Source organism: Panthera leo, chromosome D1 (assembly GCF_018350215.1).
Source record: "Panthera leo isolate Ple1 chromosome D1, P.leo_Ple1_pat1.1, whole genome shotgun sequence".
Taxonomy (NCBI): domain Eukaryota; kingdom Metazoa; phylum Chordata; class Mammalia; order Carnivora; family Felidae; genus Panthera; species Panthera leo.
The window spans coordinates 100,584,726-100,602,493 of record NC_056688.1 but is presented as its reverse complement, the minus strand read 5'-3'; the positions used below and the strand labels follow the sequence as shown (position 1 = coordinate 100,602,493).

The window sequence follows — 17,768 nt, the reverse complement described above, 5'->3', positions numbered from 1 at the left end:
TTGAGTAAAAAGTGGCCAAATTACCTTGTGAAGAAAACAGAACAACTGAACATCCTAACCTTTACATAAGCTCTTATCAAAATCAGTAAGATTTGTGTTGGGAATTAACTTAGTTGTATTTAATACTCAGGGAAAATTAATCTGATCAATGCCACAGTATGCATCTAATACATAAAAGCCATTTGTGGGAAGGAAAGAAAGTTTGGTGAATTTTCTGGAAGTACTTTACAATCTAAACTGAGAAGATGGAAATAAAATAAATGCACAGCAGCTCCTGACATAGAGATAGTCAATTGGAAATAACATTTTTTGAGTGTTCCAGTAAACGGTCCATGGAGATGATGGCTTTATTTGGGATGGAGTAGGCTTCCCTTTTCAGTGGTAACTGAGTATTGAATAGGACCAAACACTATTGGGTTGTATCAGTAGGAAATTCTCTTAATTATTCCATTCACTCAAAGAATACTTATATTAACTATATACATTTTTTCTAGGTGCTTAAATCCATAAGCGAACAGATAAAAATTACCTACCTTATGTTGCTTCATTCTAATGTAAGTCACTCATATTTATTTTTATGTGAACTATACAAATGTTTCAGTCTCTATCAGGTAGATGATAGATAGATGATAGAGGACGATGATAGATATATACATATATAGATGATAGATAATGGATGATGATGATATAGATAGATGATAAATAAGTAGAAGATAGATAGATAGATAGATAAATAGATAGATAGATAGATGATTGATAGATAGATAGAGATAGATATAGATATAGATAGATGATAGATGATATAGATAGATAGATATATAGATAGATAGATAGATAGATAGATAGATAGATAGACATAGGTATAGATAGGATAGATAGATGATAGAAGATGATAGATGATAGATAGAGATGATAGATAGATGATAGATAGATAGATAGATAGATAGATAATTGATAGATAGATAGATAATATATAGGTGTCTTTTTATAATACTTAATCTTTAGAAACCACAAACAAGTTTTCATTACTGTTTGCTGAAGTGTTTGACCAGGAGCATATCTGGCAAACTCCTAAGACTTCAGGAGCACATGTAGCGAATGGCAGTGTGGTGGTGCATGATGGGGTAAAGAGCCTTAAGTCCAAAACTGTCCCTATAGCCGAATCACCCTCTTACTCAGACTCCTCAATCTTACTCTAGCTCCAAGAATCTTGCTGTTCCCACAGCCTACATCAGAAGACAGTGTTATGAATGAGTCATATGCCAATGTGAATAACAAACCATCTACTAAGGTGTTTAAAAGCTTTATTTTTAATGCAACATGATTATAACATATTCTCACTCACCAAAGACAGTATTTTAAAAGGAAGGTCATCCCCCTAACTGTGTTACCAAGAATGCAATTTTCCTACCCTGAGGCCACATATATTATGCTATTTTGGTACTCTCTCAAATACAATTAGTTGATATGAGTCTATGCATGTGTGATATTGCTAATAAAAATATTGCTGTCCTCAGCAGACAGTCCTGAACTCTTCTACTTTACAGCATATTTTAGAAATCATTGCATATTGTGTTGACAATTTCATTTTTTATCAGCGATTGCATAAAATACCATTCCCTGATTCATTTGGCTCCATTGTGAGGGGCATTGAAGTTGTTTCTTACTGTTTGCCAACATGGAAAAGGCTGCTATGATTATCTTTGTACCCATGAGTGGGATTATCTGCAGCAAACAGAATCACCAGACCTATGTGTAGGTGCAGTTGAAATTAGCATCCATGTTGAAAATCACTCCCTGAGAGATTGCACCCACTTAAACTCCTACCAAAAATGTGTGGGGTTGATTGTTTCCCATATCGTTTTCAGCACTGTTTGTTAAAAGACATTTATCAAAAAGGTCATTTTGTTAATCTGATAGTTGAAAAGATATATAACTGGAATTTAAATTTGAATGTATTTAACTATGAGTGACATTGAGTATCTTTTCCCATGCTTAATTATTTTTAATAAGAAGAGTTCCTTTTGAAATCAGCTCTTTTGCCCATTATTCATTTGTGCTGTGTTTTTAAAGATTGACCTCTGAAACCCATTTATATTTGAGAAAACTATGCTTTGTCCCGAATATATGTTGTAAATATACTTAAACGATTTGGCACCTTCTAATTACCTTTTAATTGTGCTACTATTTGGAAGATATATGTGATGAGAATAGAAAAGGATTTTTCCATTGTTTGGTGTATATAAGGAAATATTTGTTTCCTTCCTGTCTCTATCTTCTCTTACTGAAGTCTGGGTATGGGACACTCAAGAATATAGATTCCAAGAATTCTTTTGAAAAATTTCAAATATGATTTGGAGCTTCCTTAGCTAATTTTCCAAATCCCTGGTGCTTAAGATAACATGACATTTGAAAAAATATCTTGATTTATGCCAAATGTTCTCTATTTATCCTTAATTTCAGTCTCAATCTCTCCTGTGTTTCAAGAAAATTGGGCAGCCTGAGTGGCTAAGTCGGTTAAGTGTCTGACTCTTGATCTCGACTCAGGTCATGATTTCACACGTGGTGAGTTTGAGCCCTGCGTCCTGCTCTGCACTGACAGCACAGAGCCTGCTTGGGATTCTGTCTCTCCCTTTCTCTTTTCCAGCCCCCCCCTACCTCAAAATAAGTTTTAAAAAAAACTTTAAAAAATAATAATTAAAAAAAGAATATATGCTAAAAGACCCATAAAAATTCTGAATGAAGGGACAACATAATATAGTATAATTATTGTATAACTGTAAAAGTACACAGTGTAATGATAGATACCAAATTTAGAACTGTAAGCAACTAGAAATTATTGAGAGGTAAAGTAACAGGAAATAAATTTAGTCAAGGTAACAGATTAAAGTAAGTTTCACAATTGAGTGGACCAATTGATCACTGCTAAGACTGTCTCTCCCTCTCTCTCTCTCTCTCTCTCTCTCTCTGTGTGTGTGTGTGTGTGTGTGTGTGTGTGTGTGTGTGTTTAGGTTTTTGTTAAGGAAAACACTCTCAGTGTTTCTACATCATTCCTTCAATGTTCAGAATGTTTACTAGAAGAGACTTTATAACTGAACTACCAGGTTCAAGTAATAGGAAAGTACAGCATGTAAATCATGCATGAGTTGTCTCCATTTTGCAACATTCTATTCTCATAGGTCCTTGTTGTAAACTAAAGAAAGACATTCAGCTCAAAAAGATACCCTCTCATAACAAATCCCCTAAATTAATGTTTATTATGCCTGAAGAATCAGGTACTCTTTCATTATCAACATATTTCATCGTTTCCATAGGCAGTCAGGTGAATAAATTGTGAATATTGTGATTTCCACTTTATTCAAAAGAAAACAAGGGATTATCCATTGGTAAGCGAACCTTCCATGATCAAGCATATAGATTTGACCTCCAAATGGAGAATTCATTTCATACTTTTTTCTTTGCAGATCATTTCTAAACTGCACTTTCTCCAGTTTGCCTGAAATTATGCAGCAAAATAACAGCGTAACTGAGTTTATACTATTAGGATTGACCCAAGATCCTATGAGACAGAAAGTGGTATTTGTAATCTTCTTCATTTTTTATGTGGGAACTGTGGTAGGGAATTTGCTTATTATTGTGACCATCAAGTCCAGCCGGACACTTGAGAGCCCCATGTACTTTTTCCTATTTTACTTGTCCCTTGCTGATTCCTGTTTTTCAACTTCCACAGCCCCCAGACTAATTGTGGATGCACTCTCTGCAAAAAAAATCATCTCTTACAATGAGTGTATGACTCAAGTCTTTTCACTACATTTATTTGGCTGCATGGAGATCTTCGTCCTCATCCTCATGGCCGTTGATCGCTACGTGGCCATCTGTAAGCCCTTACGTTACCCAACCATCATGAGCCGTCAGGCCTGCACCATCCTGATTGTTCTTGCATGGATAGGGTCTTTTATACATTCTATAGCCCAGATTATCCTGGCCTTGAGATTGCCTTTCTGTGGACCCAATTTGATTGATCATTACTGCTGTGATTTGCAGCCCTTGCTGAAACTTGCTTGCATGGACACTTACGTGATCAACACGCTGTTGGTGTCTAACAGCGGGGCCATTTGCTCAAGCAGTTTTGTGATACTGATGATCTCATACATTGTCATCTTGCATTCACTGAGAAACCACAGTGCAGAAGGGAGGAAAAAAGCTCTCTCTACTTGCACTTCCCACATCATTGTAGTAGTCTTATTCTTTGGTCCATGTATATTTATTTATACACGCCCCCCAACCACTTTCCCCATGGATAAGATGGTGGCCGTATTTTATACTATTGGGACACCATTTCTCAACCCACTCATCTACACACTGAGAAATGTAGAAGTGAAAAATGCCATGAGAAAGCTATGGCATCTCAAAATTACCTCAGAAAACAAAAAATGAATCGAGGGTTTTGGTTGATTATTTAATCTGTACAGATAGCAAAGCTGACAGTGTATGTTCCGACTTCCCCAATGCTCTCTAATATAATCCATCTGATTTCCTTACTTTTTTCAGTACTTCTGCCCACAAGCTAGTAGCTTCTTTCATATTGCCATCCTGGTTCTTTCTTTTCCTGAGAGCTCAATTCTAACATTGGCAATTGTGAAATATTCCCCACATCTCAGTCTACACTCTGGTTTGGTAAGAAGAAAGATATTGACACAATCACAACTGTTCAAACAGTGAGCATCCATAAAGTATAGCCTGTTCTCTATGACTTGTAATTCTGACGATAGCACATTTCAGATAGGGTATCCTGTTTTGTCTTGAGCACTTTCAGAGCAAAGGAATTAACTTTGTGTGTCAAGAAGTTCTTTTAATTCTATCATTAGTTTCACTTTTAAAAGTTCCATGTTAGTGAACCAAAGCCAAATATATATATATATATATATATATATATATATATATATATATATAATTTTTCTTGTTGTTTCTTGACTATTAAGATAACGGAGGCATTATGTGTGAGATTTTTTAAATGTAGTGTTACAAAGGCCTTGAGATATTCTGCTAGTTTGTATGATTGGTATATAGGAATTACAACAAGAGAAATCTATAACTCTAAGAGGGAAAGAAGTAAAATAATATATGTTGTCAAGATGGAATAAATATTTCAAAATACACAAAAGATACAACATATTTTTTGAGATTGAAGTACAGAAAGGTAGAGCCTAGCTTGAAGGAAAAAAAAATGGATGATATTATTTCATTTAAAGTTGTGTTGTGTCAATGGAATAAAAGAAAGTACCAGAGGCATTCAGAAATACTCACTAGACTTGTCTCTAGTTAATAGAGGTAGAGAGAACCCACTTTTGCAGCAAGAAGCCTCTTTAATTCTCTATTTGTTCTTCCCTAGTAATGGAGTAGTATGGATTCTCAAGTTAGGACTGCCAATAGAATTTCGATGCCATAGTGGGCAGAGCAGATTAGCAGATGTGCCTTGATTACTTGCATGCCAAAGTTTATATCATGAAGCTTTAAGATTCATTGATTACAGAGATTACAATAATTCAAGGGATACATGCACCCCAAATTTTATAGCAGCATTATCTTCAATAACCAAACTATGGAAACAACCCAATTGTCTATCGACCGATGAATGGGTAAAGAAGATCTGGTAGACATACACAATGGACTATTATTCAGCCATCAAAAAGAATGAAATCTTGCCATTTGCAAAAACATGAATAAAACTAGAGAGTATTATGCTAAGTGAAATAGGTCAGTCAGAGAAAGAGAAATACCATGACTTCACTCATATGTAGAATTTAAGAAATAAAGCAAACCAGTATGGGGGGGAAAGAGAGAGAGAGAGAGAGACAGAAGAAAAAAAAAGAAAAAGAAAAAAAAAGAAACAGACTCTTAACTATAGAGAACGGAGTGATGGTTACCAGAGGTGGGTCAGTGGAGGGAATGTCAATGGGTAAAACAGGTGATGGGGATTCAGGAGGGCACTTGTTGTGATGAGCGCTGAGTGCTGTATGGAAGTGTTGAATCACTATATTGTCCACCTGAAACTAATACCATGCTGTATGTTAAATAACTGGAATTTAAATAAAAACTTTAAAAAACAAACAATACAATTCGTTGATTTCAGTGTATTAAAGTGTATCACATCCTTGGTAACTATTACAAGATTCCATTTCATTTTGGGGGCACCTGGGAGGCTTAGTTGGTTGAGCATCCAACTCTTGATTTCAGCTCAGGTCATGATAACACGGTTCGTGGGCTGAACCCCACCTTGGGCTCTGTGTTGACTGTACAGAGCCTGCTTGGGACTCTCTCTCTCTCTCTCTGCCCTTCCCCCACTTGCGCTTTCTCTCTCTCCTCTCTCTCTCTCTCAAAATAAATACATAAACTTAAAAAATTCCGTTTCACTTTTAACGCTGTTCATTATTTAACTGGGAACCCTTTCCAACACTAATATTTTATTCCTGTCAAAGATTATTTTATAACAAATTCAGTAAAATAACAAGTTTTCAGTGTTCTCACTGCTTTTTGCTTTCTGGGATATTATGAAGCTTCATGACTACACTAGTGGTCCCAAAATTGGCATGTTGACATACAAAGATTATATATATATTTAAGTGGTACAAGTTGATTTTTTGATACGCATATAATGTGAAAAGATCACCACAATCAAACTAATTAGCACATATGTCTTTTCTACATAGTTACCATTGTGTGTGTGTGTGTGTGTGTGTGTGTGTGTGTGTGTGTAAGAAGATTTAGTGTAAGATCTATCCTTTTTGCAATTTCAAGTATACATTATGGTATTGTTAACTACAGTAACCATGCAATATAGTAGATCTGTGGAATTTATTCATTCTGCATAACTGAAACCTTGTACCCTTTGGCCAACATCTCCCCATTTCTCCCAATGCCATTCTACTCTCTGCTTCTGTGAACTGAACTATATCATTTCCACACATAAGTGAGATCATGCAGTATTTCTCTGTCTGTGTCTTTCTTGTTTCGCTTAGCATCAAGGCCTCCAGCTCCATCCATGTTATGCAAATGGTAGAATTTTCCCCTTTTTAAAGTCTGAATAATATATATCACACATTTTCTATATTGATTCATCACTCAGGGATGAGGTTGTACCACACCTTGGCTATTGTGAATAATGGTGCAATGAACCTAGGAATGCAGATAGCCCTTCACAATCATGATTTCAGATCCTGTGGATATATACCCAATGTGGAATTGATGGATGGTAGTTCTATTTTTAATATTTTGAGGAACCTCCATACTATTTTCCATAATGGCTGTACCAATCTACACACCCATCAATGGTCCACAGGGGATCCCTTTTCACCACATCGTCAGCAACATTTCTTATCTCTTGTCTTTTTGATAATAGTCATTCTAAGAGATATCAAATGATATATATTACGATTCTGATTTGCATTTCCCTGATGACTTCTGACGTCGAACACATTTTGATGTACCTGGTGGTCATGTGCATGTCTTTGGAAAAATATCTATTCAGACCCTCTGAAATCAGGGAACATGAAGGTCCATGGGAAATCTCCACAACTTCTATTCAATGTACCTGTGAACCTAAAACTGCTATAAAAAAATAAAGCCTATTATTTAAAAAAGAAGATGTTAAAAGAAGGCAAAATTGAATAATAGATGAAAATCATCTACTCAATTAGCTCAAAATAATATAGAAAAGAAATAAAATAAATTATAAAGGGGACAAAAAAGTAAACTCCAATAAGATGAACTTATTCCAAAAAAATTAACAATTACATTAAATGCAAATACATTGCTCTTGAAAGACAGAGTTGTCAGGATAGACAGAATAGTCTCTAGCAAAGAAAAGTAATGGACTAATGACACACACCTCAATATGATGAATCTAAGAACACTATGAGTAAATGCTATGATTCAATTTACATGAAGCTATAGAATAGTACAAAACACTAAACATTGAAACAGAGTGATATAGGGAGGTGGGAGGAAGGGGAGGGTGGGTGATGGTTATTGAGGAGGGCACCTGTTGGGATGAGCACTGGGTGTTGTATGGAAACCAATTTGACAATAAATTTCATATAAAAAAAAAGAAACAGTAATACAAATAAGGACAGTAGTTATGTCTGGGCGAATTAACTGAAGAAGAACATGACAGAACTTTCTGGATTAATAAAAGTATTCTAGATCTTTAATTTCTTTTTTTTAATGTTTATTTATTTCCAAGGCAGAGAGAGACAGAGCATGAGTGGGGGAGGGGCAGAGAGATAGAGGGAGACCTAGAATCTAAAGCAGGCTCCAGGCTCTGGGCTGTCAGCACAGAGCTTGCATTACATTAAATGCAAATACATTGCTCTTGAAAGACAGAGTTGTCAGGATAGACAGAATAGTCTCTAGCAAAGAAAAGTAATGGACTAATGACACACACCTTGATGTGGGGCTTGAACTCATAAACTGTGAGATCATGATCTGAGCCAAAGTCGGTTGCTCAACCGACTGAGCCACCCAGGCACCCCAATCTTGAATTTGTTAATGGCTATGTGAGTACATACATTTACCCAAACTTATCAGACTATATACTTAAAAGGTCTTCATTTCATTGTATGTAAAATTCATCTCATGAATAGAATTGTATTACCAAAAAAAAAAAAAAAAATCAATCAATATCTCTAAGTCCTACATCCCCCCACCCGAAGTGCCTATCAAATCTAGTGAAAATTTCTACAGGAAAAAAGCAGAACAGTGATGGTTATTAAGAATTTAATTCCCATGAGTGGAAGATATAAAATATTTTATTAGAAATTAATACATAATAGTGACTTTGAAAGATGCATTGGCATCTAAAACCTTTTGTACTGAAAATTACAAACCTTTTGTACTGAAAATTATGTCATCAACAAAGTGAGAGCCAACCCACAGAGTAGAAGAAAATACTTGTGTCTGATAAGAAATTTGTTTTCAGACTATATAAATAACTCCTACCCCTTAATAATAAAAAGATAATAACTCTGCTTAAAACTTGGTAAAATATCTGAATAAACAGATCGCCACAGAAAATATACAAGTGGCCGAAGGCACCTGAGAAGATGTTTAACACCTTTGGTTAATAGGAAACGCAAACCTCAGCCATAATGCGATACCACTTTATACCCACTAGGACATCGAGAATCAAAGAAGACAGAAAATAACAAGTGTCAGCGAGGATGTAGAGAAACTGGAGTTCTCATAAATTGCCAGTAGGATTGTAAACTGGTGCAGCCACTTTGCAAAGCAACTTGGCGTTTCCTTAAAAGTGTTAAACATGTATCAACAACGATCTAGCAATTCTTTTAGGAGACATTAAACATATATCCACACAGAAACTTGTACGCCAGTGTCCATAGGAGCACTATTCCTAAAAGCTGAAATTGAGAAACATTCTACATGTCAATCAACGGATGAATTATATATTCATAAGATGGAGTTTTATTCATCAACAAAGAGGAAAGAAATACTGATACTTGCCACAGGGTGGATGACACTTATGCTAAGAACATTATGTTAAGTGAAAGAAACAAGTTACCAAAGATAACAAAGCATATAATTCCTTTTATATGAAATGTCTAGACAAGCAGATCTATAGTGGAAGTGGATTAGTGCTTTCTGGGGACTGCTGGTGATGGTGAGGGAGAGGAATAAGAAGTGACTGTGAATGGGACAAAGCTGCTTTTCAGGTGGCAGAGATGTTGTAAAATTAGATAGTCTTGATTGTCTCACAGTCTTCTATATTAACAGCTATTAAATTATATACTTTAAATAAGTGAATTGTATACTATGTGGATTATACCTCAAGAAAGCTATTAAAAACAGATACTATTATTACAAATTTATTTCCCATAAATAGAAGGTATATAAATGACCTATTAAAAATCAGTGCATAACAATGACTTTGGATCTCTATTATGATTAAGTGTTTAAATGGTGAGCACTGTATTTGATCTTTTAATGTGTATAATTCATACAGAATGACTCTGAGAAATTGTATTATTGGGAAATCAATAGCATGTGGAATACAAAAAGACCAGATGGGGCACCCAGGTTTTTCAGCCGGTTGAGCGTCCAACTTCAGCTCAGGTCATGATCTCATGGTTCGTGAGTTCAAGCCCCACATTGGGCTCACTGCTGTCAGCACGGAGCCTGCTTCAGATCCTCTGTCCCCCTCTGCCTGTGCTCCTCCCCCACTCATGCTCTCTCTCTCTCTCTCTTTCTCTCTCTCACAGGGGTGTAGGTGGGAGCCAAGCACTATAGTCAGAAGATCTTGACAGGTTCAGCTTTAACTGAACAGCTCCAAATTTCTGCCTTCATAAAAATGAGATATTGCTCTCCCTTTGAATATCGCCATTTGCAAAGGTGGATGGATCTTTATGGGCATTATGCTAAGTAAGTCAAACATAGGGACACCTGGGTGGCTCGGTCAGTTAAGCATCTGACTCAGCTCAGGTCATGATCTTGCTGTTAGTGAGTTTGAGCCCCGCATCAGGCTCTCTGTTGTCAGCACAGAACCCACTTCAGATCATCTGTCCTCTCCTCTCTCTGTCCCTCCCCAGGTAATTCTCTCTCTCTCTCTCTCTCTCTCTCTCTCTCTCTATTTCTCTCAAAATAAATAAATAAATAAATAAATAAATAAATAAATAAATAATGACTTAAAAAATAAGTCAAACATAGAAAGACAAATACCATATGATTTCACTTATCTGTGGAATCTTAAAAAACAAATCAATAAACTGAACTTGTAGATACAGAGAAGAGATTGGTGCTTGCCAGAGTGGGGGATAGGGAGGCCGGGTGAAATGGGTGAAAGTGGCAAAAAGGAAGGAACTTATAGGTATAAAATAAACAAATATTACATATGGGAATGTAATCATGTACAACATAGTGTCTACAGTTAATAACACTCTATTCTTTATTTGAAAATCGCAAAAGGTAGCTCTTAAAAGTTTTCATCACAAGAAAAAAATATAACTATGTTTGGTGATGGATGCTAACTAGACTATTATGGTGATCATCTTGCAATATTGAATTTATGCAATATTAAATCATTAGGTTGTACAGCTGAGACCCATAGTAATGTCATTTGCTAGTTATAGCTCAATAAAAAAAAAGTGGAATCTATCTCTCCATGCTTCTATCTGGACTAAACGTGTGTGACACAGATAACCTTTAACCACATGAGAAGAATGTGGCAAAAGTGATTTCGATTAATCCCTAAAGGTTGGCTTGAGAGGTCTTGAAGCTTTTACTTTTGTGAAACAACCATTGCCCTAAAACAACTGTGGTATATATGGTAGAGCCCAATCTACGCTCCTGGAGAATGAATGAGAACTGGCATATCTGAGCCAATTCCTGAATGTGTGAATGAGGCCATCTTGGACCAGGTACTCCATTCAAACTCCATTTGCACCATTCAGAGTGTTTCCAGGTGAAACGAGAAGAAGGACCACCCAGCTGAATCCAACCCCAACTGCAGAATCATAATCAAATAAATTGCTTTTATGCTTTTAAGTCTTTAAATTTTGGTTTTGCCATTTAAAACCACCAATTTGGGGATTAAACTTTGGGGCTGTAAGCCACGAATTTCTGGCCTAGTGTTTGCCAGTCTGTAGCAGTAGATAACTTACACACCTCCTAAGTTCACACAAGGCAGAAAGCGGTAGATAAACACTGTGAAGTGTGGGGGGACTGTCACACCGGAGTTCTTAAGACTCCGGTGGTCTGGGAGACACAGAGATTCCCTCAGTTGAAACAGAAAGTGTTTTCTTTTTTTTTTTTTTTAATTTTTTTTTAATGTTTATTTATTTTTGAGAGACAGAGACAGAGCATGAGTGAGAGAGGGGAAGAGAGAGAGAAAGACACAGAATTGGAAGCAGGCTCCAGGCTCTGAGCTGTCAGCACAGAGCCCGATGTGGGGCTCGAACTCACGAGCTGTGAGATCGTGACCTGAGCCAAAGTCAGACGCTTAACTGACTGAGCCACCCAGGCGCCCCCAGAAAGTGTTTTCTATCCACATCTCTTAGCAGTAGGAAAGAGACACAGTATTTTATGGGACTTTAAATTTGGGAAGTGACATATACTGTATGTGAGGGTGCTAGTCCAAATCTTTTATCATGTGACTATAAAGATGATTAGTTTTCAGGAGGATCCACTGACAAGGGCAAAGCACGAAAGAGTCAAGTCCCTTTGGGGTGAAAGTGAATGTCACCTGAGCAGTCAAGCAACTGAGAGCTAACAGCTGAGTGTGAGGTGCATCAAGCAAGATTCCCAGATTGTTATGTCACCCAGGGTCCTGAAATTCTCTTGCCTGTAGCCCGAGATGCCTTAACAATGGCCTGCATTTTATTATGATATTAAGAGACCATAGACAAAGAAATTTCTGGAAACTATTCTCCATCTTTAGGTCGTTTGTGAGCCTGACGTGACAGGACTTTGGATGTGAGCCACATGGATGTGAGCACTTCTGAAATCCTACTCACGGACATTTCCTATTGCTGCTGAGGTAGAAGAGACTGTGTGACATGATTGGAACCTAAATACGCCCAGTGGCTTTCCCACAAAGCTCTCCTCCTGCTCTGAATGCCCCCGCTGCCAGTTCGGACTCTGCCTTTTCCCACAGCTGCCGGAAGAGTCCAGTGACATGGCCAGACTGCAGTGCAAATGGCCCACTGTGGGGTGAACTTTGGCCAGTGGGGAAAGGGAAGCCAATGGCTACATTCTCCCCCTTTGTGGCTATTTACAGATTGGAAAAGGAACATACAGTCTCCCTTAAAATGTCCAGTGAGATCAAAAAATCCACTGTGCAAGTCGATACACTCCATCTAAGAGCAGAAACAAGTAAGGGTCTGGGATATTGGACGTTATATGGAAAAGGAAGCAGGAGGTTTGATGAGTAGGAAGGAAAAAGAAAGACCAGAAAGAATGAGGAGAAAGAAAGAGTAAGGAACAGGAGAGGAATAAGAAAGAATATTAGTGGTCAAGAGTCAATGTTAATGGCTTACACTCAAAAAGTAAAAGACTGAAAGCCTGCAGTACGTTTGTCCCAGGTATGAGCTAGAAGTAAACTTCCCACCAATTTCTCCAGAAATCAGCAGAGATTCAATTAAAAAGAAAAACAGTGAACCCCAGTGACACTATTGAACCAACTATTTTCCAATCAAATAGAACTTTCAAAGGAGTAGAATTAAAATTCAATAAATAACCCCAAATCGATATTTTAACCTATGTGTTATATTAAGTATTTAATACCTTTGTATAGTTAAACATATTAATCCCATGAACAAGATATCAATCATACACGGTTACTTGTGCTTACTGAAATGCTTTGGATTAGTGGTATGGTCCTAAATGCGACAACTGACTGATTTTTAAACTTAGCAAATAAAGAAAAATTTAAAAAAAATTTTTAACACATTGACAAGATCATTGTTAGTTCTCTATCACGGTTCTGAATATGGAGGGAGACTTTGGGAGAAAGGCTTTCCCCAAGGTCATTAACATTTTGCATCATTCTCTGAATGCACCAAATAAGAAGTAGAGAAAGGAGCATTTGTTGCCAAAGATACTGTGAAATTGCAGGTTTCAGCAGGTGAGAGACAGAACCAGGAATGAGGAAGAGCTGACTTTTACCAGCCCTTGAGTTTTGCAGGTCAGAGATTCTCTGATATTAATTATTCACAAAGCAATTCCTAAGGCATTACTCGCTCATGGATAGCCGCACCCAAATTATCTCAGAAGAGATACGAATATAAAACAAAATTTGAGCCCTGAACAATACTGGTGAGGATTTTTTCTTCTAAAACTTAAAATAAAAAGGGTTATTGAAAAGGGGAGTTAAATAAAATTGCTATATCTTGAATACCTGTAAGATAATTATGAGACACTGTTCTCAGAAATAAGGGGAGAATAAAATCATTAAGACGATGATGAGATAATAAAGTGCATCTACACATGATTATAAATTACATATATTTATAATCATGTATAAATTATGGTAGCATGATTGTGAACAAGAAAATAACAATAATTTCAAAAGAAATGGAGGCATTGTCATGTTTGAAATGCTCAGAAACAAGAGGAAGAAATTATTGGAGATGAGTCTTGATTCAAAGAGAAATGAGTTCCTTTAGGACCATATATATAGACTGAATAAAAGAAGGATAATACCCAGGCTGTGTTTAAATGCCAGTTTCTTCTAAATGAAAACCAAGCGACATAATTCAGTTATCAAAAACTATTATCAAGCCCTCTTGAAGGGCTCTCTCCAGGAGAAAATAGCTGTTTTGTTTTGTTTTGTTTTGTTTGTTTTTGTTTTGTAATTCAGAAAGAAAAACGAAGGAGAAGGAACATGTAAAATCAGGGAGGGTAATCTTGAGTCTGAGTCTGAATTATTATCGCCATTTCAATTTTTTACCATTGTTATGATCATCATTATTTTGTGCTGAATAAGAGAAGACACACCTGTAATGACTATTCTGTTAGCTCTAATACAGACTTGAGGAAGCACAGCCTTGTAGTTTCCCAAAAGCTGGAAGTGAGGGGCACCACACCATGTTACTGCAGAAAGACAGTGGAGAGCACAGACTTAAGTAGAAGCCGAAAGTGCTGCATGTGACAGATCTTGAGGGGATATGGCCTCAGATGGACAAAATTCCTAATGATGAGCTAAGACACTGTGAAATCCCACCCTAACCTACAACTCAAGGAATCATTTCCGTCTGTGGCTCAGTTTGGGGAAGAACTTGTACGTTTAAATCAAAACTACTTCACGTACCCCTTTCCATACATACGTTCTGGTGACCTCACTAGAGCTCTGGAGGTCCCAGCACTGAAGATGCAACTTATATGGTCCTCTTCCTAAATCGATTTAAAGCATTTCCAGTGATGACCTCTTTGAAATATGTAAAGCGTCCTCAGTGGGAGAACTGATACATAACTAGCATGAAACCTGAAAGATTAAAAGGATGCATGAAGGAATTAGTGAGATTAAGGGCGGAGTCCTTCGTTTTCTTTTCTCTTTATCTTTTTTACTGTTTTTTAGCTGACAGACAAATGTTTAAAATAACTACGGCCGGGGTGCCTGGGTGGCTCAGTCAGTTGATTAAACAGCAGACTCTTGATTTTGGCTCAGGTTCTGATCTCACGGTTAGTGGGTTAAAGCCCCCAACTGGCTCTGCGCTGGGGCCTGCTTGGGATTCTCTGTCTCTCTCTCTTTCTCTGCCTCCCCCCACCCCTCTCTCTCTCTCAAAAATGAATCAATCAATCAATCAATCAACCAATTAATCAATCAATCTACTAAGGCAAAGTAATCCCCAGGGAATCCTCAAACACTGAATCTAAAGATGAGAACTTACCCCTAGATTTCACTTCCACTCCTTTCAAATCCAACGGGTTTTGATGTGTCTGTAAAAGTTCCTTTTAAAAAAAATTGTTTTAATGTTTATTCATTTTTGAGAGACAGAGATAGAGCATGAGAGGAGTGGAGCAGAGAGAGGGGGAGACACAGAATCTGAAGCAGGCTCCAGGCTGTGAGCTGTCAGCACAGACCCTGATGTGGGGCTCTAGCCCACTGACTGAGATCATGACCTGAGCTGAAGTCGGACACTTAACCAACTGAGCCACCCAGACGACCCTCTAGCAGTTTCTTTTATTGCTTTATCTTCTTTTTCATTTTATTTTATTTTATTTTATTGCTTTTATCAGGGTTTCATGGCTATTCTAGCTGACAGAACTGAATTGATTTCATAGTAGAAATAACTGTTCATATGATAGCGTATAACGAAATTGAAACTTTCTTATTTCACAAACGGGATAACAGAAGCCCCTGAAACTAAATAATTTATCTAGAGTTACAGCACCATTGTCTCAGAATGAGATTGGTATAATATTACTTCTCTTTTTAACTACACCCATCACCACCTCTTGGCTATAAGAGCTTGATGTCAAATAGGGGACCATAAATTCATGGACATAAAAATCAGAGTTTTCTGGGAAGATGCTGCGGAGGTCACCCACCCCCAACTACTTGAACACTCATGGTGATATTCAGACGGGAAAATGTGGTACATGTTTTCATTTCTGTGACAAAAATAAGGCAAGCTTTTCCAGATATGTAAATTTTACCATATCCCCCAACACCGAATTGTTTCAAAATTAAGTTGAGTGCCTTATACAGGATTAGAATTAGTAAATTTCTAGAAACAAGCAGATTTTTAAAAGCTTTTAAAAGGGTGAGATTCTTGGTTAGATGTATGACTTAGAGAATTTGCTTTATCTCTCTGGACTTTGTTTCCTCATCTGAGGTGAAAGAATGGGCTATCAGACGGAGGCAAGACGATCAAAACACGTACATCTCAATTTCTTTAAGTATGCATGCAAAGCAGCAGCAAGTACCCATTTTTCCATTTTCAACTACTGTGATTCTCCATTTATTCTGAGTCAGAAATAAATGTCTTTTTTGCTTGTTATGTTTCTCTTTCAGGTAATTTCGCTGTCTCTTGGGAACTTGGCATGCTAGACTAATTCCATGGAAAAAATAAACAATGTAACTGAATTCATTTTCTGGGGTCTTTCTCAGAACCTAGAAGTTGAAAAGGTTTGTTTCGTGGTGTTTTCTTTCTTCTACACGGTCATTCTTCTGGGAAACCTCCTCATCATGCTGACCATTTACAGGGGCAAGCTTTTCGGGTCTCCTATGTATTTCTTCCTCAGCTACTTGTCTTTTGTGGATATTTGTTACTCTTCGGTCACAGCTCCTAAGATGATTGTTGACCTGTTGGCCAAGAGCAAAACTATCTCCTATGTGGGGTGCATGTTGCAACTCTTTGGGGTACATTTCTTTGGTTGCACTGAGATCTTCATCCTGACCGTAATGGCCTATGATCGTTATGTGGCTATCTGTAAACCCCTACACTATTCGACCATCATGGGCTGTGACAGATGCAATAAAATGTTGCTGGGGACGTGGATAGGGGGGTTCTTACACTCCATTATCCAAGTGGCTCTGGTAGTCCCGTTACCCTTTTGTGGACCCAATGAGATCGATCACTACTTTTGTGATATCCACCCTGTGCTGAAACTTGCCTGCACAGACACATACATCATTGGTGTTGTGGTGACAGCCAACAGTGGTACCATTGCTCTGGGGAGCTTTGTTATCTTGATCATTTCCTATACCATCATCCTGGTGTCCCTGAGAAAGCACTCAGCAGAAAGCAGGCGCAAAGCACTCTCCACCTGTGGCTCCCACATTGCTGTGGTCATCATCTTTTTTGGTCCCTGTACCTTCATGTATATGCGCCCTGATACTACCTTTTCAGAGGATAAGATGGTGGCTGTATTTTACACCATTATCACCCCCATGTTAAATCCCCTGATTTATACACTGAGAAATGCGGAAGTGAAGAATGCAATGAAAAGACTGTGGGGCAGGAAGGTTTTCCCAGAAGCTAATGGTAAGTAGTTGAAAGCGACAATTCAAGCTGGATGATCTTAAATTTTCTGATCTGTTCAGTGAAGACAGTAATAACAACAGCACAGGGTTTATTTGAGGAACAAAAGAGAGAATAACACATTCTAGACAACTGAGGTATTATTTATTGTCATTATTAATTATTATTATATTTGTTCTAATGTTTCATAATTAGATAAATTTTCTGAAATATCGAGGCCAGAGGAATTTTATTAAACTCACAAGTTCAGCATGATCTTCCTCGGCACCATTA

At 37.3% G+C, this 17,768-nt stretch overlaps 2 protein-coding genes across 2 annotated transcripts; both read left to right on the top strand.

The window, feature by feature from the left end:
* Positions 1–3,504: 3,504 nt before the first annotated feature.
* On the top strand, positions 3,505–4,437 carry LOC122200022 (olfactory receptor 4C11). The gene has a single exon (XM_042905429.1). It carries the CDS (start codon positions 3,505–3,507, stop codon positions 4,435–4,437), a length of 933 nt encoding a protein of 310 aa, XP_042761363.1.
* A 12,133-nt stretch (positions 4,438–16,570) lies between these two features.
* Positions 16,571–17,506, top strand: LOC122199866 (olfactory receptor 4S2). The gene has a single exon (XM_042905236.1). It carries the CDS (start codon positions 16,571–16,573, stop codon positions 17,504–17,506), a length of 936 nt encoding a protein of 311 aa, XP_042761170.1.
* The last annotated feature ends 262 nt before the right edge of the window (positions 17,507–17,768 follow it).